Genomic DNA, 21753 nt, shown 5'->3' on the forward strand with positions numbered 1-21753 from the left:
GGCAACTTCAACTCCCTTGCCTTCTTTATAGAATTCATTACTTTCTTCCTCAGCTATAGATAATATATCCATTAATTTTGAAGAAGAATCTCTCATTTGCCTTCCCTCCAACTTTGTTGTCTTTGGTTAGTAAATGATAAACAATAAAGGGCACCCACCTCATTCTCCAAAACAGCTTTGAAACTTGAAGATTTACTAAACGTAGACTTATCGGCGATTGAAATCGTCAATAATTTCACTATACCACCCACGCAACATAAATCATTACTGACACTGGCTAACAAGGGTTTAAGAATTGGAACATGTCCTGTAATAAATTTCTAGACAGTTAAAAATCACTATAATTTTATTCTAATGCATTATAGATTGCCTGTAATGTCATCCTGGCTGGGGTGACCCATTTCTAATTTTGAACAGCTGTTAGCTCTGGAGTTAGTTAATGATTAAATATAAATTGCCTGATTTATTAGTCTGAATGGTTGAGACTATAGCTTCCAGGTCAATGCTATATAGACAAAATCATCAGTCTTGGTGTTTTTCAGAAGTTAACTGTCTCCTGTTCTAGTCAGAAAGAATTTATCCTCAAAGGAAAAGGTCTGACATCTTCAATTAATCTTTTAAAAATATACGTATATACATACTTATATGTATTTTTTGTTAGTTAACATTATTCAGGCATTTTCCTTTCCTTTTCTAAATCATAATCTAAATTATCATGAATAAATAAAGCCTTTGGAAGACACTACTGTGTGCTAGAGATACAAGGTAGCAAGATCCAAGGCCTGTTTTTCCCTTGTTAAAACTTTCATACATTCTCTACCTCAAGTAAGTCTAATTACCTGGCAGTCCTCTTTTCCATAGGTACCTTATAAATGGTAAACCCTTCACACTGCCTAAATCTTACCACTTCAAATGGAAGCAGGTATAAACTCTACTAGGAGCTTGCATAATTTCTCAACAGATCTAATAAAAGTGAATCTTCAAAGGGCTCCAGAATTTTTTTTCAACACAGGAGTTCTTCCCAAACTCACCCATTCATTCATTCAACAAATATCTATTGGTGCCTCCAGGGACTACTCTATATGTTTGGGATCAAGCAGTGCAGGAGACAAATGCAGTTTCCTTCTTTTCAGAGCTCACAGTCTAGGTAGGGGGAAAAGACCACAAAAAAAGTATGTATGTTCACACATGCATGTGTACGAGTGTGTGTGTCATATGATGATACATACTATGAAAAAATAGTAAAGCAGAGGAAACAAAAACATCTATAGAGTGCTATGGCTGATTCTTGATGGTTGACAGAAAACCACAAAATTCTGTAAAGCAATTATCCTTCAATTAAAAAATAAAGTGGCAAAAAAAAAAAAGATCTATAGAGTGGTATGTGCATGCATGTGTGTATTTGTGTGTGTGTGTGTGCACGCATGTGTATAAGGGGCAAGGCACATGCTTTTTAACAAAGGGAGGTCAGAGAATACCAGGTAATAAGGAGAACTTCTGGCAGATACCTGAAGGAAGTATGGGACCCAGTAATATCATTGCCTGGAAAAGTGTCAGCCACATGGAGGAAGGAGGCAAAGGCTGTGGGGTAGGAGAGAGACTGGCAGGGTGAGGAAGAGCGAGCTGCTGGTGAGGATGGAGCAGGGCAGAAGGTGGCACAGTGGAGGACAGAGAGATCCAGGGGCCAGATCACGGAGGGTCTTGCAGGCCTGGACTATATTTTGAGTGAGACAACTAGTTATTGGAGAATTCTGAGAGAGCGGTAACATGAGCGGACTTAGTTTTTCTAACAACATCACTCAGCGGCTCTAAGGGCTGTGGACCTTGAGGGTAGTGGTGGAGGCTAGCGCGATGCTCCGGGGGGAGATGCTGGAGGCCTGGCCCAGGGTGGAGAGGTGAAGGGGCTGAGAGTGCTCTGATTCTGAATGGACTCTGAAGGGCAAGCCAGGACAGAATGCTGCTGCACTGAATATGGGTGTGAGGAAGAAGCAGTAAGTCAAGGGGGATTCTAGAGCTTTAGGCCATACAACTAGAAGACAAGACCAGCAGTTATTGAGACTGAACAGAGAGAGTGGATCTAGCAGAATGAAGAGTGAGTTTACATATAATGAACTATGAGTTTCAGAGGGATAATGGGTTTAAATTTGTAGTAAATTTAAATTAGATTGTTAAAAGCCTACTTATAAGAAATTAGGCCAGCCTCAGCCATCCTAACTTATATTTCTCTCTCCTTTCTTGGTGAGAGAACTCTGATTCTGAAAAGACTGTTACTGTGTCCAGTACCCTGGGATGAACTGGCTGAGTCAATTATGATCACTCCATTTCCCATGTTCCTGCCTTCTTTGCATCTATCCGTGGTCACTCTAGTTCTGGCTAAACAAACAAGTGCTTTAGGTAAGTCTGCTTAAGGGGTTGCCCTGAGCAGAAAACTTGATTTTGTTATAAAAGGAGAAAAATCTAGCTGCTACAGAGTCCTCTCTCCTGCCTGAACCTGAAGGAGCAGCATCCATCTGGCACATGGCTATAAAATGTATAAGCGTGAACAGACATGTGCTCTGGCAGCAGCAGAAGGCTGCAGACAAGTCAGGGGTCCGATCACTCATTCCCTGAAATGACACTGATAATGGGCTACCTCTGCAATTTTTTTTAATCTGTGAAAAATAAACTCCTTTTTGTTTAAGCTACTGTGAAGCAACTTTTCTATCGCCTTCAGCTAAACGCATGTCTAGTAGTATAAGTCTATATTTTTAGGTAGCACTTAAAAATAAGAGCTTTGAGATTCACATATCATGAAATTTACCCTTTCAAGTCTTCAGCTGAGTGGGTTTTAATATATCCACATATTCGTGCCATCATCCCCAATAATTTGAGAAGCTTTCTCTCACACAACAGAGAAGCTCATACCCATCAGCAGGCACTCACAAGTTCCTGCCCCCTTGTCCAGTATAAATGATTCTTATTCCCCTTTTTGTTGCTGATTCCATGTTTAGTCAGTCATTGTTGAGAGCAAATAAGGATAAAATCCCCAAAAGCTGATTCTTAATATTTTGGTTAGAATTCTGGAAGAAAAGGTTAACTCACCTCCAGCTCCCTCACAAGTCGGTTGGCTAGTTCAATAGTTTTGTTAGTTTGGTTCACCTCTTCTTGACAGCGAACTTTCTCAGCTATGGCCTTTTCAAATGAATCTGTGAGTCTGCTCAGATTTCGATCCAAATCCTTTAAAGAAAAAAAAAAGAAGAGTCAAAATTAACTTCTGAGCCACTTTTAGGTAAAAAGCAAACATTACAATCATCTTAAAACACCTGTTACCTTAAGGTAAATGAAACAAACGTCCTTCCCTCCTTTGCCCCTTGAGCATACATACGTTTTGGGAGAAGATGAAAGGTTGGTGATAATAAATGCATCAGGGCAACCACGCATCTTCCTCTCTTCCTCCCACACTAGGCAGAGTGCAGATAGCTACCTGGGCAAGTGGACGTGCCCTGCTGACTCAAATACACTCTGAGTGTCCAGTTCCCTCACACGTGCCTAAGCCTCAGCTTCCCTATATTAATGATGAAGGTCATCTTTCTGTTCTCTCTGCTGACTTCTCTTTCCACTTTTCATTGGTCCATAATTCAGGCAATGAAGAAGAGTGTTAATTATTGAGCCCCTTTAGATCTCAGCACCCTGGCCTGGCTTGGCCAACCGGATTTTCTCTTCTGGAAACTTGGGATTGCAAACCTGAGGCATGCCACTGTCTTCAGCATTATAAGATCTGGGAAGATGTGTGTATTTGGGAGGGCTTCATTTAGAGAGGGACCATCTTTCACCAGGGGCACAGGAAAGCAGGAGAAACCAGTCCAGAGAAAGAGAAAGAATGAAAACGTAGCAAGGGGAGAAGTCACATGGCCCTAAACACATTCTTCACAGCTTCCCACTTCCTGGATCCTGTTCCTCCAGAGACCAAGTCACACAGTTTTTTTTCCCTCAGAGTGCCATGAGTATTCCTGGTCTCCATTTTGGCTTAAGGTTTCCTAAGGGGGTTTCTATTTTGTACAGCTAAAGGAGCCTCGACTAAGGGAGCAAATACTTGGGAGACTCTTTACTATAGCATCTTGCTACCTAAAAGTTCTAATAATCCTAAATGAGATTTTTAACACTGTGCTTATAAATATGTGCAAAATTCCAAGAGACTTTAATAAGCAAATTTGTAGAACATACCCTATTTATAGAGAGTGTCAATATTTGTCTATGACTCAATTATTACATTATTATTTTAACTTATATCATTGAAGTAGTACTTCTTTAAAAAAGTATATGTTATATTTAAGATTTACATATGAAATAATGCCAAATTTGTGAGAAATGGTGGAGATAAAGCACATCTTCAGTTAGAAACCATGTTAAAATAAATAATATCTAGAGGTATATTTTATTAAAAGTACTTATGTTTTTATAGGGCTTCCCAGGTAGCACAGTGGGTTCCCTGATAGCTCAGTTAGTAAAGAATACCCCTGCAATGCAGGAGACCCTGGTTTGATTCCTGGGTTGGGAAGATCCAGTGGAGAAGGGATAGGCTACCCACTCCAGTATTCTTGGGTTTCCCTTGTGGCTCAGCTGGTAAAGAATCTTCCTGCAGTGTGGGAGACCTGGGCTTGATCGGGTTGGGAAGATCCCCTGGAGAAGGGAAAGGCTACCCATCCAGTATTCTGGCCTCGAGAATTCCCTGGACTATATAGTCCATGGGGTTGCAAAGAGTTGGACACGACTGAGCAACTTTCACTTTTCACTTTCAGGTGGCACAGTGGTAAAGAACCCTCCTGTCAATGCAGGAGACACAAGAGGCACAGGTTCAATCAGGAAGATCCCCTGGAGGAGGAAATGGCAACCCACTCTAGTATTCTTGCCAGTAAAATCCTATGGACAGAGGAGCCTGGCAGGCTACATTCCATGGGGTCACAAGAGTTGGACAAGACTGTGTGTGCACATAAGTACAAACACACACATACAGTGCATGGTTTTATAAAATACAGAAGCTGATCTTAGCTCTGGTATCAGAACCTGAGTTCATATCTGGATTCTGCTATCAGCTAAGCAGCCTCAAGGTGGACTGTGTACTTAAGCTCTCTATGCCTCAGTTTCATTAGTTGGACACAACTGAAGTGACTTAGCATGCATGCATGCATCATCTGAAAAATGAAATAATGTCATCCATTCCATAGGGTTGACCTAGATATACACAGACCTAACAGAAGAAGAGACTAAGAAGACATGGCAGAAATACACAGAACTATACAAAAAAGGTCTTAATGACCCAGATAACCATGATGGTGTGGTCACTCACCTAGAGCCAGACATCCTGGTGTGCAAAGTCAAGTGGGCCTTAGGAAGGATTACTACAAACAAAGCTAATGGAATTCATGGAATTCCAGCTGAGCTATTTAAAATCCTAAAAGATGATGCTGTTAATTTGGAAAACTTAGCAGTGGCCACGGACTTGGAAAAGGTCAGTTTTCATTCCAATCCCAAAGAAGGCCAATGCCAAAGAATGTTCATACTACTGCACAATTGTACTCATTTCACATGTTGGCAAGGTAATGCTGAAAATCCTTCAAACTAGGCTTCAACAGTTATGTGAACCAAGAACTTTCAGATGTACAAACTGGATTTAGAAAAGGCAGAGAAACCAGAGATCAAATTGCCAACATCCACTGGATCACAGAAAAAGCAAGGGAATTCCAGAAAAACATCTACTTCTGTTTCATTGACTATGCTAAAGCCTTAGACTGTGTAGATCACAACAAACTGTGGAAAATTCTTAAAGAGATGGGAATACCAGACCACCTGACCTGCCTCCTGAGAAACAGCTATGCAGGTTAAGAAGCAACAGTTAGAACTGAATGTGCAACAACGGACTGCTTCAAAATTGGGAAGGGAGTGCGTCAAGGCTGTATATCGTCATTCTCCTTATTTAATGTAAATGCAGAGTACATCATGCAAAATGCTGGGGTGGATGAAGCACAAGCTGGAATCAAGATTGCTGGGAGAAATATCAATAACCTCAGATATGCAGATGACACCACACTTATGGCAGAAAGTGAATAGGAACTAAAGAGCCTCCTGATGAAAGTGAAAGAGGAGAGTGAAAAAGCCGGGATAAAACTCTGCATTCAAAAAACTAAGATCATGGCATCCAGTGCCTTCACTTCATGGCAAATAGATGGGGAAACCATGGAAATAGTGACAGACTTTATTTTCTTGGGCTCCAAAATCACTGTGGATGCTAACTTCAGCCATGAAATTAAAAGATGCTTGCTCCTTGGAAGAAAAGCTATGACAAACCTAGAAGCCCTAATAAAAAGCAGAGATATTACCTTGCTGACAAAGTCAAAGCTATTGTTTATAGTCAGAGCTATGGTTTTTCCAGTAGTCATGTATGGATGTGAAAGTTGGACCATAAAGAAGGCTGAGCACTGAAGAATTGATGCTTTCAAACTATGGTCCTGGAGAAGACTTTTGAGAGTCCCTTGGACTGCAAGGAGATCAAACCAGTCAATCCGAAAGAAAATAAACTCTGAATATTCATTGGAAGGACTGATGCTGAAGCTCCAATACTTTGCCACCTGATGCAAAGAGCCAACTCATCGGAAAAGACTCTGATGCTGGGAAAGATTGAGGGTAGGAGGAGCAGGGGGCAACAGAGGCGACGAGATGGTTGGATGGCATCACTGACTCAATGGACATGAGTTTAAACAAACTCTAGGAGACAGTGAAGGACAGGGAAGCCTGGCATGCTGCAGTCCATGGGGTCACAGAGTCAGATAGGACTGAATGACTCATCAGCAATAATTTACATACCTAAGATATAAGCTGATATACCTTTTCCTTTTGTATAGCTGGGTGGGGACTGGGTATTGGGAGACCATGGGCTCCTGCATTTGGTTTCTCTGCCTCTCATGAAGAGGTTCTGACAGCTCTTGCTCTGGACTATCTTCCGCAAGATATCTGCAGAGCATGTAGGCTTCGGAAACAGAGCCAGTGTTTCTCTCAGGGCATGGACAGAAGTACTCCTGTGCAAGAGTACTAAAGATGTGTTTCTCTGTGGGACAAAAGTTGGGCAGATTTACTCGCAGCTTTCTTTATAGGGGGTGTTTCCTAAGCTTGGGATATCTCAGCTATGACACAAAACTCTGAACTGCCTCAGCTGACCCACTGTGCGTCACGGCCATGGGGATTGGGGAATTGAGGCCCACATGAGGCTCATGCTGCTCGCTGTGCTGTGGGCAATGAAGCCCTCCACTCTCTGACCCACTCAGCCCATACCCCACATCTTCTGCCCAGCATCTGTGAAACAGCGGTGGGTAACCTGTCAGCCTGTGCACTGGGTAGAATCTTGGTTGCTTCACAGTTCCAGACAGGCCCTGGCCTTTCAGGTTCTATAAATAAATGGGAGGTGGGGGAAGGACTTAGTCTGAAGACCCCAGCCCACCAGACACCCTGAAACCGGTGTTCTCCAGCTGAAGTGTGTACCAGAACCACCCGGAGGGTTTGATCAAACCCAAATTCCTGAACTCCCTGCCAGGGTTGGTCTTTCAGTGGATCTGAGAGTCTGGACCTCTAAGGAGTTCCCAGGTGACACCGACGCTTCTGTGGTCAAGAGAACACACTCTGAGAACCATTTCCCTAAAGAGACGAGTTTGCACATTTTCATGGCCATCCTTAGATCCTGCATGTTTCAAAGACAGGATGGCCTAAGCGGGTTTGTTTTGTTTTTTTCCCCACTCAGGCTTCAATATGAGGCCATCTTTTAGTCTGAAATTAGAGATAAAGACTTTGAAAGAACAAATATACAAAGTCTAATACTAGTTAATGAATGAATTTCCTAAATGCTGGTAGACACAGCCCTGCTTTTCTAGGCGAGACGGCAACAGAAGGCATAGATGAGGAGGCGGGAAAGGCCACGAGAGAGAAGGAAACAGAGGCTGAAGGAGATGAAAGCAAAGCTGGCAAAAATTATCACAACACCTGGGCTCAAACCTTGACTTGACTCTGTACCGACAGACAGAAACTATGCAGTTTGTCTTTGACTGTGGCCTGACCAGTCTTCACAGAGAATTGTTTTTTACTTCAAATTTCCTACAAAGGACATTCTCCCATACAACCACAATATGACCATAAAAACCAAGACATTACTGACACAGTACTACCATCTAATTGAATGTTGGTAGAAACAGCAGACCAAGATTCTGCTGCATTAATAGCTACTCTCTGGAAATCCACTCTTGATAGGGGGATAGAACAGACCAACTTCCATAAAGACATTGTGACTGTTATTTTCCTCTGTGTCTGGAAACTTAGATTTGCAGTTAATTGATATACGAACCTCTGCTTCTACTGCAGGTCTTTGAAAACAATCAAGGTAAGCAGTTCTTTTCAGCTCATTGCAGGCTGTACCCAAAAGAGGGCTAATTCCATAAGCATCCGATCAGATCAGATCAGTCGCTCAGTCGTGTCCGACTCTTTGTGACCCCATGAATCACAGCACACCAGGCCTCCCTGTCCATCACCAACTCCGGGAGTTCACTGAGACTCACGTCCATCGAGTCAGTGATGCCATCCACAAGCATAGAAAGTCTCAACTTTAGAACTGGTAAGATAGTAAGGATTCTGCCTGCAATGCAGGAGAACTGGGTTCGATGCCTGGGTTGGGAAGATTGCCTGGAGAAGGGAATGGCTACCGTCTCTAGTATTCTTGCCTGGAGAATCCCATGGACAGAGGAGCCTGGCAGGCTACAGACCATAGGGTTGCAAAGAGTCAGACACGACTGAGCAACTAACACTTTTACTTTCATGGTTGTCTTGAGCATTCTTGTTACTTTTCCATGAACATTAACTTGCTTCTAAAAATTACATAAAGCCATTAATAATAGATGGCCACATTCTTCTAAAGGTTTTAGTCACATTGACAGTGAGAGCACTGACCAATAAATGAAGTTAAATTTAATAAAATGAATATGTTTTTTCTAAATCTGTCTAAATCAGCTACTGTTGTTGATAACAGTGTCCCCACATATAATCAAGCCAAGTTCAAGTCCTGTTCTATAGGAAGCTGGGCCTGGCTGCCTGCCCACTGTGGGCACCACAGTCCAGATTCAGTGATCCCTGAGTTCACCTGCTCAGAGACCCATGGTAGGATTTCCTCCAAGATGGGAGCATGCTCCTTCAGGTCTTCCCTCAACGCTTTCTGCTCCTAGAGATCATCTCTAGCCAAATTAAGCTAAAGAGAATCTCCTAAAAATGGGGGAGCTCTTTCAATGAAAGGAAAGGCACAGAATCACACGCAGGCTCCTAGGAGCTCTAGAGAGACTTGGGGGCAGGAACGAAATACTTGAAAGCTTCCTCTGGACACTGTCCTACCATATGTGGACTTTATTGTCAGTCTCATCCTCTGGCTACTGATTTGATTCTAGAGATTGGGGGAGTCAAACTGGCAAAGCTTGGATCACATAACCAGGCTTCAGTTAGGACAGAAGAAGGTACCCCTGATCGAAGTCCTACTTGAGTGTATCCAGTGGGGAAAGGTAATTCTCCAAAGATAAACCAGTCTGTTACCACCCAAAGAAGGTAGATTAGATGCTGGTAGCCAAAATACATCACAGATGCCCACCTTGAGAATTAGCTGTTATTCACAAAGTGACAGTTAAGAAACTGAAGCTCTGAGGATTTCCTAGGTGGCCAGGGTTACCCAGCCTTGCCACTCTGACTGAACCACTCCAAGCTACCATGTCAGGCACCTCCAGCTCATCATCTCTATTCTGTATGTGTCCCTCCACTGCCATGTCATCAGCAGCCTTGAATGCATGGACTTGTCAAGTCTACCAACTGCTGCTTCTTGTCTCTACTGTAGCTTCTCCCGCCTTAGCTGAGGCCCTCTTAGGACTCACAGCGGCACTTGTAACTTGTCTTTCTGCAGCTAGCCTCTTCTCTTCCCAGGTTCCATTCAGTTGATGAAAAGTGACCATGTCATTTTAACCTATTAAAATCTTTCAAAGTCTCAATACCAAGGTCAGGTAAGATTTAAATTCTGCAGCATGAAAGGCAGAGAAGGTTTTTGCAACTTCATCTTTCATTCCTTCCTACTATTCCTAACCATCCCACAGACACTCACATTAGGGTTCTGGCCTACTAGGACTCATGAAGTCTACCAACTGCTTCTTCCCTCTTTTCTTCACTTTTTTTTTTTTTAATCACAAACACCTCTCCTGATCTTATTATCCTTGGTGACTCCCAAGTAATTTTTGCAGCTCATATCAAATACACCTTCAATATGAAACTTTCCCTAATTTCTCTAGGCTCTTCTACGACGCTCCTATTGCATTCTGGATATAGTCACACATATACTTGTAGCACCAAACGACACTTGTAGAGATACTTGTAGAGATACTTGTAGAGATAGTCAAGGTGATAATATTTACAGTTAGCATTTTCAAATCACATACTATATGCCAGGCACCATGCTAAATTCTCATTATGAATTACTCTCAAAAATGAGATAAAAATCCAAAAATTGGATAAAAATCTTCATGATCTACCTAAGTAAATGCTATTACAGACCAATTTCTCAGATGAGAAAAAAGAGGCTCAGAGAGGTTAACTAACATGTGCTGGGTGAAACAGTAAACAGTGGAGTCTGGATGTAAACCCAGGCACTTTGATTCCAGAATCCTTGCTTTAAATCCCTGAATGCTACCCTCTTTCTACTGCCAGACCATGGAAATTCCTTAAGTGCAGAAATCACGAAAAGTTCCCTTTTCTAGCTCAGTCAGCATCGAGCAGACAAGGAATGTCTACTGAAGAATATAAATGAATATATTCATGAAAGGTCCAATTCCTTCCTGAGCGGTAGGTCTCAGAGACGGCCCTGTCTGAAGGTGGGATCCTAAGAATGGGGGCGGGGTTCCACCTCTTAAGACCTTCTTCAGTGTTGGAGCCCGTACTCACCGCTAGCTTTTTCCTGATAGCCCCCAATTTCTCAGCAGCTGCAGCCAGTTCTAAGTTTGCCTGGGCTAATGCTTGGCGTTTGGGCTCCACGTCACAGTAGACCTGAAAAGCCACGTAAGGGTTATTTCACAAGGCAATGAAGATGCAAAGAGGGCAGGTAATCATTCGGCCTTCTATTTGCTGGAAGCTTTACAGTTAAAATCTCTAATTCATCTAGAAATTTGGTGTTTACTCTTAGTCATGGTAACACCTAATGGCAGATCAAAATTCCACATAGCCTTCCAAATTCTCTCTGCTTGTCCATTACTCACTGACTTGTTGTGGACATTAGAGTGACAAGCACTAGCATAAAATGCTACGCAGGTCAAATACCATTAAGATACTAAAATTAGTTTTTCGTAAAATTTGGAGACAATCCTCATATCACCAGAAATTGTCGAGTACAGCAACTACAGCTAAACGTGGGATCATGTCTAGCCTTAAAGGCAGAAAATTGGTGTGGAGAAAATTCTCTGAACCCAGAAAGGAACATGTGAGATACCCTCACACAGTATAATGTTAACCACACTAACACTTTTTTTTTTCTCTATGTTCTGGCCACCTTAAAGGTTATCTGAATGGGTGGTTTGAGCATTTGAGTGGATCAAATATTCTGTTGGGAAGGGAGAATGGAAATTAAATTTTCTTTTCTATTTTATAGCAAAACAACACAGAACACAGCAATGGTCCAGTGCTGGGCTTGTCTTTCCACCTAGGGTGTGAGGCTGGCACAGTGGTCAGGCGTGCCATTATGGAGCGAGGCCGCCCATCGGCTGTGATCCGTCTGCAGTCTTGCCTGATACGGGTTTCCTTCCACTAAAGAGAGACGGACAGGGTCCTATTCCCATGGGTCCCCAGAGTGAAGGACAGAACCTAGTTTTCTGAAAATCATCCTGGGAATGACAGTGGCATTTCCTCAGCAATTCCACCTTTGAATATAACACACAAGATTTAAAGACAGAAATGAGTCAGCTCTTCCTGGCAAAGGGCCATGCATGTTCCCTCTCACATCCAGTGCTTGGCGAAGTGTTTGGGGCATACCTGACAGACAGATACTTGATAAATAAAGGATTAACTGAGATGATCATCTATCTCTATCTGGCCCAAAACTACAAACTTTAGAAAAGATCGCACACAGTCAAAAACGCATTCGTCATTAAAATACAAAAGTCCTCCAAAGGTTATTTCTCATCTCATTAAGTCTACTTGTAGCTGGCGTAAATTTCTGCTTTGAGAGCAGGGATGAAATTTAATTAAACATGAACTCAGATTTGCAGTTGTTTCAAGCCAACAACTGAAATATTTCAATATAAATAAATATAATTATTCTACCCAAATATTTTTTTCTAATCAAATTTAATTGCTGCTATTTGATCTAAAGAAGTTACTCTACCCTAAAAAAGCATGGCTTCCAACATTTCAGATACCCTCCTTTAGAGAATTCTGATTAATCTGACACCTTCATGTCTTATTCTTAGAAATGTATCTTATTCAGATAATTAAATATCAAATTATTTTACATTTCTTGCTGGCCTAGAAATTAATATATATACGACCCTTCCTGAATAACACCCATAAACCATCTGGTCATGCCTGATACACCTCATAGAATTTCATGATGTTGATGACCCAGGCGCAGAGACCAGCTGCTGCAAAAGATTTGGTCCGAATCAGGTTTGGGTTGAACTCAGGGTCTCTCAAATACTGTTCCTTCACCACTTTTAGACAATTCTCTGGAATGTGCTCTTTGTCATAGTTAATTAACGCTTGTAAAAAATCATCCACCTGTAAAGCAAAAAAGACATTGCAATGAGCCATTTGTGCTGCAGAGAAAATTCCAAGATCAAAAGTTAAAATCAGCTTTTAGGATTCACATCACAAAGGCAAAATTGGCAAGCTGCATTTATCCCACTGTTTGACTTTTTCAGTCTTTACAGTCTAAAGTTAGAATTAGCAATGGACACTTTTAAAATCCCTTTTATCCCAGGGTAAAATATTCAGTCTTTGCACAGGAGGCATTCACATTTTGAAGAAAAGAAAGGCAGAAAAGAAAAAGAAAAACACATACCCCAAAGCCCCTTTGCTTCACCTTCTTGTACATTAGTAACATTTTCCAACAGGAGAAATCCATGTAATTTTCTCCCTCCTACACTTAACTGCTTTCATAATTTTGAAAATAATTAGCAACCTCCCAACTGCTGCTGGTGCTGATCTAGGTGTGCTACAACCCCACGCTAATCTCCCACTTGGCAAACAAAAGTTCTAGGTCCAGAGAACACACAGTAGATTACTCTCAGCAAATCTGAACATGACTTCTTTTTAATAGTTCGGAATGTTATAGCTTTCTTCTTTCTCCTCAAACTGCCTGTACTTTAAGAAAATTTATTTTACTGAAGTATAGTTGATTCACAATGTTGGGTTAATTTCTGATGTAGAGCACAGAGATTCAATTACACATATATAGAGAATATATATACACACACATTCTTTTCAGACGGTCCATCAGAGGATATTGAATATAGTTCCCTGTGCTATACAATAGGACCCTGTTTATCCATTCTGCGTAAAATAGTTTGCATCTGCTAATCCCAAACTCCCAGTCCATTCGTCCCTTGTCCCTGCTGTCAAGTATAACCACAGAACTGAACACAGAAATCATCAGAATTTTCACGCTGCCAGGCTGATACCTTCCCCATGAAGACTTTTGCTGCTTTCCAACTCCGGTCTTTCGGCACTCTGCCCCGGGGAGCCAGAAGGACCATCACAGCCGCAGTAACATTGGTGACTGCATTTGGAGGGTTGGGAAAGGCTTTCAACTCAGTGAGATTGACCTGAAGAAAAGCACACACACTCTCAAGACCAGGGCACTCTGCTCTCTCACAACCACTGTTGGGTCATTAAGCTGGTCTTCAGTGGCTGGTCTTTTCCACCGTCTCCTCTTCACACCAGTCTTGGTTCGGCAGTTTTTGCAGCCCTCCCAGAGATCCCACTGTGGGACACCAGTAGGTCCAGGTCTTTCTGGCACTTTTCTGATACTTTGAAAACATCACTGCCTTTTTTGGCTTCCAAGTAAATTTATCTTCCTGATGTACCACCTGCAGAGTCGTGCACACTGAGGCCAGGGAATTTCATAAATGTACAGGTTTTAGGGTATTTATGGGTTCATCCAACCTATGTAATATAACTGCCTTTGAATCAGGCCTTCCAGAAACAGGGACTTCCCTGGTGGTGCAGTTGGAAAGGATCTGCCTGCCAATTCAAGAGACACAGGATTTGATCCCTGGGTAGGGAAGATACCCTGGAGAATGAAATGGCAACCCACTCCAGTATTCTTGCCTGGAGAATCCCATGGACAGAGGAGCCTGGTGGGCTATAGTCCACGGGGGTCACAAAGAGTCAGATACAACTTAGCGACTAAATAACAGTAACAACCCAGAAACAGTCCTTTAGCTCAGAATCTCTTAGTTTTGTCTTTCTGCTTTATATGTACAAGAAGCATCTATTACACTATAATGACTCAACCAGGAAGATGCCCGTAGAGGCTGAACCTTCTTTCTACATTCCTCCTTAGTCTCTGAAGGTCAGAATCTTAATTTACTCAAGAGATAGTATTAATGTAATAAGTTACAAGTATCAGGGCAAATACTTTGGAGTAAGAATTAATATCTGTAAGAAGTATATGTAGGTTTATGATACATTTTTTTAAAGGATTTTCTATGAAATTTCCTGAACTGTATTATATACTCTTACTTATAAAATCTCATCAAATGTTGAACCTGATTCTCCTCTACTACCATAAACTGCCTTTTCATTTGGGAAATGACTGCAAAGAACAGAAAGGGTGTGAAAACAAGAACAAAAGCAAAAAAAAGTAAAGTATGCTAATGCTGAGAGCTAAGTAACCAAAATCCTTTCATCATTTATAAATATACTGAGCTTTATACTTAGGTGATATTAATTTATCTTGATTGAGTAAATAATAATATACTCAGAGAAAAAGCTGCCAATATAAAGCACAAAGAACAACATAAACATTCTAGAGCTCAGAAAGAGGAAAGTATAAAATTCATTACTCAGAGATAATCCGTTACTTTCAGCTTTTTTCTACCTTTTCCTATGTATAAGCATGTTCTTATTAAAAAAAGTCAGAATATATGCAATTTTATACCATGCCTTTTTAACTTAATAGATCATGAACATTTTTTCACATTGCTAGCTAGGATTTAACAATTCTCATTTTAATGGTAGCAGGTTATTTGAACGCAGAATAATCAATCTTCCATCACAGTATACTTATGTCCTTTTAAACTGTTTAACTTTATGGTAATGCTGAAAGAAACATCCATGAAGATAATAACTCTCTGTTCACAGTCAAAATTATTTTCTTCAAAAGAATATTGAGAAAAATGAATGGAATATTTCTTTGAAGAGCAGTGGAAGTCTGGATCCTTTCTTCTTTGAAGGTGAATCCAAGACCCTCAGGCCTAGTAATGCCCTGGGAATCTCCCCAGAGGCCTAGCAGAACCGAAAGGCAAGACCAGCTGCCAGTTTTTAAAATAACATTGCCCGTAATTCCATCTCTCTTTACACAGTCCTTCTGACCACCACAGTTTATTTTCTCTTATGGGAATTTGAATGCTCAGTGAGATTTTGCTAATAACATGAATTTAGGAAAAATGGTGTGGGTCAAAACTAGGTATCTTCGCTTCTAGGTTTTTCTTCTGTCCCCGAGGGTCTCTCATTAATACTACTTTTATAAGATATTCATAATAGGAAATATCCAGAAGATATAAAGAATCCCCCACTTACTTCTTAAAGCAACAGAGGAAATAAAGAATCTTCCACTTGGTTTTTAAAGCAACATGTAATATGAACCACTGGATTTGGGCCAAATCTAAGCGCTAACAATAGAGTTGCCTTTTATGACAGCATAAACTGCATGGCATTGGAAGTATTCAAAACGAGACTATGTGCTGGGGTCAAGGGGGACAGACTTTCGGATGGGAAAGGCAGCTCAACTACAACGATGACCTCAGTGATGTCCTTAAATAGCTGTTTCAACTGTAACATTTTATGGGACTTTCTTTCCTTTTGATTGCATGGATTTCACTGTCAATTCAGTTATTCAAACTCTAATAACCTTCAAATATTGTTCTGAGAAAACCCTAAGCCCAGGAATCATTCTTACCCTGTTGAGTGTATTGAGGGCAGCTGTCGCAGCCACCAGCGCGGGCTCAGCTTTCAGTAAGTCTGCCTCACACTCCCTCTGTTTCTGGGACACTTCAGTCTGAATGGCTGTCACCTAATCAAAGAAGAAAAGCACATAAACCAATTATCGTCTCAGATATCTCTATTGAAAAATGCAAGCTGCTTCAGAGACACTGTTCAATAATTTGCCTATATCTTGAACAGATGAGGATTTTGTCATAAAGACTAATTTCTCTTCAGCACATGGTATGCACAAAGCTTTGCATAGGCACTAAACGCACAACACAAATCTCAACACAAATGGACTCAAACATCAAAATGCTCCAAGCAGGGCTTTGACTGTTTTAAGGTGCCATTAATAATAAAGATTAAGCAATTCCTTTGTTTTTCAAGATTAGGCAATTCCTTTGTTTTTCTTTTCTTTTTCGGCAAGTCCTGGACAAGTGACAATCTAAGCTGACTCAGTAAACTAGATCACAAAATATTTTTGCCAAAATTCTCTTAATTTTTGCTTATATTTACCTTACCTACATTATCTAATTACCTATATTTACACCATCTAAAAGCCATGTTAACTATTCTTTAAGAGTAAACGTAAAGGGACTTCCCTGGTGGTCCAGTGGTTAAGAATCTGCCTGCCAGTGCAGGGCACACAGGTTTGATCCCTGATCCAGGAAAATCCCACTTGCTGCAGGGCAACTAAGCCCATGAGCCACGGCTACTGAAGTCCACAAGCCTAGAGCCTGTGCTCTGCAACAAGAGAAGCCCCTGCAATGAGAAGCCCACGCACTGCAACTGGAGAGTAGCCCCTGCTAGCCAAACTAGAGAAAGCCAGAGTGCAGCAAGGAAGACCCAGCACAGCAAAAGCAAAAATAAATAAATAAAATTGAAAAAGAGTATAAATGTGAAGGTTTTTTGCTCAACTGACTAAAAGATATTATTCTACTCTGTGCATGTTTATCAGTACATAAAATTTTTATGAAGACTAATTATATACTAGGTTGGTGCAAAAGTAATTGCGGTTTTTGCATTGCTGAAATTCGCCACTTGGTATTGAAAACATTCTTATGTTATATATCATTTTAATGTTCACTTTTCACTTTGCTTTTTTGCTAATGACTTATTACTTGCTGTTTATATTTATTTTAGACTAGGGAAATGATGTTAGACAAAAAGAAAATTCTTATTTGAGTTCAAAATGGGTCGTGAAGCAGTGGAGACAATTGGCAACATCAACAATGCATTTGGCCAGGAATTGCTAATGAACATACAGTGCATTGGTTATTCAACCCTGTATACGAGACAGCAAAAGAGACACTGATGTACAGAACAGTCTTTTGGACTATGTGGAAGAGGGAGAGGGTGGGATGATTTGGGAGAATGGCATTGAAATATGTATAATATCATATATGAAACGAGTCACCAGTCCAGGTTCGATGCACGATACTGGATGCTTGGGGCTGGTGCAGTGGGACGACCCAGAGGGATGGTATGGGGAGGGAGGAGGGAGCAGGGTTCAGGATGGGGAACACGTGTATACCTGTGGCAGATTCATTTTGATATATGGCAAAGCCAATACAATATTGTAAAGTTAAATAAAATAAAATTTTTAAAAAAAGGGAAAAAAAAAAAAGAAATTTTGCAAAGGATATGAGAGTCTGGAAGATGAAGAGCGTAGTGGCTGGCCATCAGAAGTTAACAATTACCAATTGAAAGGATCATTGAAGCTGAATCTCTTACAACTATACAAGAAGTTGCTAAAGAACTCAGTGTCAACCATTCTAAGATCATTCAGCATTTGAAGCAAATTGGAAAAGTGAAAAACATTGATAAATGGGTACGTCATGAGCTGACTGAAAATTAAAAAAAAAAAAAACATCCTCATTTTGTGGAAGTGTCATCTTCTCCTATTCTATCCAACAACAATGAAGCATTTCTCTATTGGACTGCGACACGCGATGAATAGTGGATTTTATGACAACCAGTGATGACCAGCTCAGTGGCTGGACTGAGAAGAAGTTCCAAAGCATTTCCCAAAGCCAAACTTGCACCAAAAGAAGGTCATGGTCACCGTAAGGTGGTCTACTGCCCGTCTGATCCACTACAGCTTTCTGAATCCCGGTGGAACCACTGCACTGAGAGGTACGCTCAGCAAACTGCTGCGATGCACCAAAAGCAGCAATGCCTGCCCCTGGCGCTGGCCAACAGAAGGGCCCAATGCTTCTCCACGACAACGCCCGACCACGTCACACAACCCATGTTTCAAAAGTCGAATGAACGGGGCTATCAAGTTTTGCCTTATCTCCCACATTCACCTGACCTCTTGCTAACTGACTACCACTTCTTCAAGTATCTCAACAACTTTCTATAGGGAAAACTCTTCCACAACCAGCAAGACGCCAAAAATGCTTTCCAAGAGTTTGTTGAATCCTGAAGCATGGATTTTTATCCTACAGGAATAAAAAAACTTATTTCTCACTGGCAAAAATGTGACTGTAATGGTTCTTATTTTGACTAATAAAGATGTATTTGAGCCTAGCTATAATGATTTAAAATTCAGTCTGAAATCAAAATTACATTTACACCAACCGAATAATATGGATATAGGGAAGCCATGCTGGTAAACTTGAACAAGGTCAAAATGAGGACTTTTGGAGTTTTGATCCTCCTCCCTCCTCCTCCCATTCAAGAACACAGAACTTGAATGTCTAGGAAGAGAAAATTCTTGTCCTCAGCAGAAATGTGGAGTTTCAAAACTGTGGCTGCCGGGCACCAGAATCCAGTCACCATGGGGGATGGTTGCTGTGGTGATGGGGACTGTGAATCATCATGTGTGAACAAAAGTGCATTTCTTCAGATGTGTTTGGAATGAACAGGTTTATCTACACCATAAAATTAAACACTGCTCACAACAAATTACCTTGTCTACCGCAGCTTTATTAGCAATAATTACCCTTCTCCTGATTAACCATTATTTTGCTGTGTACTGCACCTCTTATGAACGTAACTGGTTCAGGCTAGATATGTGATCTCCAGCCAATACGTATGGTTACTGTTAACATCTGTAGGGAAACTCTGCATGCTTACTGAGAACTGCTCCCAAACCTCAATCCTGCCAGGAATGACCATGAAAACTCCAAGCATACTACATTTTCAATGTGTTAGAGAATTCTGCTATAGAAAAAACAGAGATTGTATTTGAGTGAGTTATTATATCAGGTTTATTTACTATCCTTAAGGATATAATGAATCTATACATGCTCTTTGTGACCATTTATAATAGTGTCATTTTTTTAAATTTTATTTTATTTTTTAACTTTATAATATTGTATTGGTTTTCCCATATATCAACATGAATCCGCCACAGGTATACACGTGTTCCCCATCCTGAACCCTGCTCCCTCCTCCCTCCCCATACCATCCCTCTGGGTCGTCCCACTGCACCAGCCCCAAGCATCCAGTATCGTGCATCGAACCTGGACTGGCGACTCATTTCATACATGATAGTATACATGTTTCAATGCCATTCTCCCAAATCATCCCACCCTCTCCCTCTTCCACAGAGTCCAAAAGACTGTTCTATACATCAGTGTCTCTTTTGCTGTCTCGTATACAGGGTTATTGTTATCATCTTTCTAAATTTCATATATACGCATTAGTATACTGTATTGGTGTTTTTCTTTCTGGCTTAAAACTGGACGTGGGATCATAGATTTTTAATATTTAGAAGAAACCCTAGGGAGTATTTCTCCTAAATGCTATTTCAACAAGACTGGGGTCGTACATACTACTCTCTCTTCCTTTACTGTTAATGGAGTTTTATCCCTTTGGGTAATCTGATAAACAGGGCAATTTAGAACATTTAACAACTAAACCCCACAAATGCAAATGAAAAAAATACTGCAGGCTGGTCAACTGACTTCTCATTCCCAATGCCTCTCACCCTAAGCGCAGCCTTACCGGAGCTGTGAACCTGCTGTGTATCACGGTGACTTGGTAAGCCTGACTGTGCACTTTTTCTCTGCCTCCCTCCCACAAGGCTCCTGGGGACTGGTTAACGAGGCCCAACCTGGGGAAGGTGGAAGAGCTGCAGGGAAGCTTAGAGTGTGTGCTTTCTCTTTACTATCGTCTATTAAAACGGATTTGAAGACAGCCCCATTCATGGGAACATCAGACTCCTCCTACCCTCTACTCATCAAAAGCTCCTTGCAGATGGCTCATGAAATTTAGTGGTGGTCACAAGAGGATAAAGTCACAATAACTGCTTGTATTGGGCTGAACTGTGTCCATTCAAAATTCTCAGGTTGAAGCCTTACACCCAGGACCTCTGAATGTCACTGTGTTTACAGAGAGAGCCTTTAAAGAATGGTTAAATTAAACTAAGCCTGTTAGGGTGAGGCTTAATCCAATCTGACTAGTGTCTCTGTAACAGGAGGAAATCTAGTCACACACATGAGTCGGCAAGGGTGTGTGAACTGAGGAGAAACTTGTGAGGACAAGTGGGAAGGTGGCCGTCTGCAGACCCAGTGGAGAGAGGCCTCGGGAGAAACCAAAGCCGCCAACAGCTTGACCTGGGACTACCAGACTCCAGAACTCTGAGAAAATAAATCTCTACTGTTTAAGCCAGTTCTAAGCAATAGGTAGAAAAGGACATGGAAAAATGGACTGGTTCACAATTGGAAAAGGAGTATGTCAAGGCTGTATATTGTCACCCTGCTTATTTAACCTACAGGCAGAGTACGTCATGCAAAATGCTGGGCTAGATGAAGCACAAGCTGGAATCAAGACTGCTGGGAGGAATATCAATAACCTCAGATATGCTGATGACACCACCCTTATGGCAGAAAGTGAAGAGGAACTAGAGAGCCTCCAGAGAAGGTGAAAGAGGAGAATGAAAAAGTTGGCTTAAAACTCAACATTCAGAAAACTAAGATCATGGGATCCAGTGCCGTCACCTCATGGCGAACAGATGGGGAAACAATGGAAACAGTGACAGACTTTATTTTCTTGGGCTCCAAAATCACTGTGTACAGTGACTGCAGCCATAGAATTAAAAGACACTTGCTCCTCGAAAGAAAAACTATGACAAACCTAGACAGTGTATTAAAAAGCAGAGACATTACTTTGCCAACAAAGGTCCATCTAGTCAAAGCTATGGTTTTTCCAGTAGCCATGTACAGACGTGAGAGTTGGACCATAAAGAAGGCTGAGTGTTGAAGAATTAATGCTTTTGAACGTTGGAGTTGGAGAAGATTCTTGAGAGCCCCTTGGACTGCAAGGAGATCAAACCAGCCAATCCTAAAGGAAATCAACCCTGAGTATTCATTGGAAGGACTGATGCTGAAGCTGAAGCTTCAACACTTCACCTGTGGCCACCTGATGAAAAGAGCGGAATCATTAGAAAAGACCCTGATGCTGGGAAAGACTGAAGGCAGGAGGAGAAGGGGATGACAGAGGACAAGATGCTTGGATGGCATCACTGACTCAACAGACATGAGTTTGAGCAAGCTCTGGGAGATGGTG

The 21753-nt window shown here is 41.3% G+C and overlaps 1 protein-coding gene across 1 annotated transcript in view; it reads right to left on the reverse strand.

The window, feature by feature from the left end:
- DNAH11 (dynein axonemal heavy chain 11) overlaps positions 1 to 21753 on the reverse strand; it is a 369705-nt gene that overhangs the window by 110185 nt on the left and 237767 nt on the right. Inside the window, exons 58-62 of the mRNA XM_027539949.1 lie at positions 16211 to 16324; positions 13710 to 13853; positions 12625 to 12807; positions 10984 to 11085; positions 3082 to 3216 (exon numbers count right to left, since the gene is read on the reverse strand). Coding sequence (XP_027395750.1) covers positions 3082 to 3216; positions 10984 to 11085; positions 12625 to 12807; positions 13710 to 13853; positions 16211 to 16324 — 678 coding nt within the window. The remainder of the gene's footprint in view (positions 1 to 3081; positions 3217 to 10983; positions 11086 to 12624; positions 12808 to 13709; positions 13854 to 16210; positions 16325 to 21753) is intronic.

The sequence above is a fragment of the Bos indicus x Bos taurus genome, chromosome 4, assembly GCF_003369695.1.
Source record: "Bos indicus x Bos taurus breed Angus x Brahman F1 hybrid chromosome 4, Bos_hybrid_MaternalHap_v2.0, whole genome shotgun sequence".
NCBI lineage: Eukaryota > Metazoa > Chordata > Mammalia > Artiodactyla > Bovidae > Bos > Bos indicus x Bos taurus.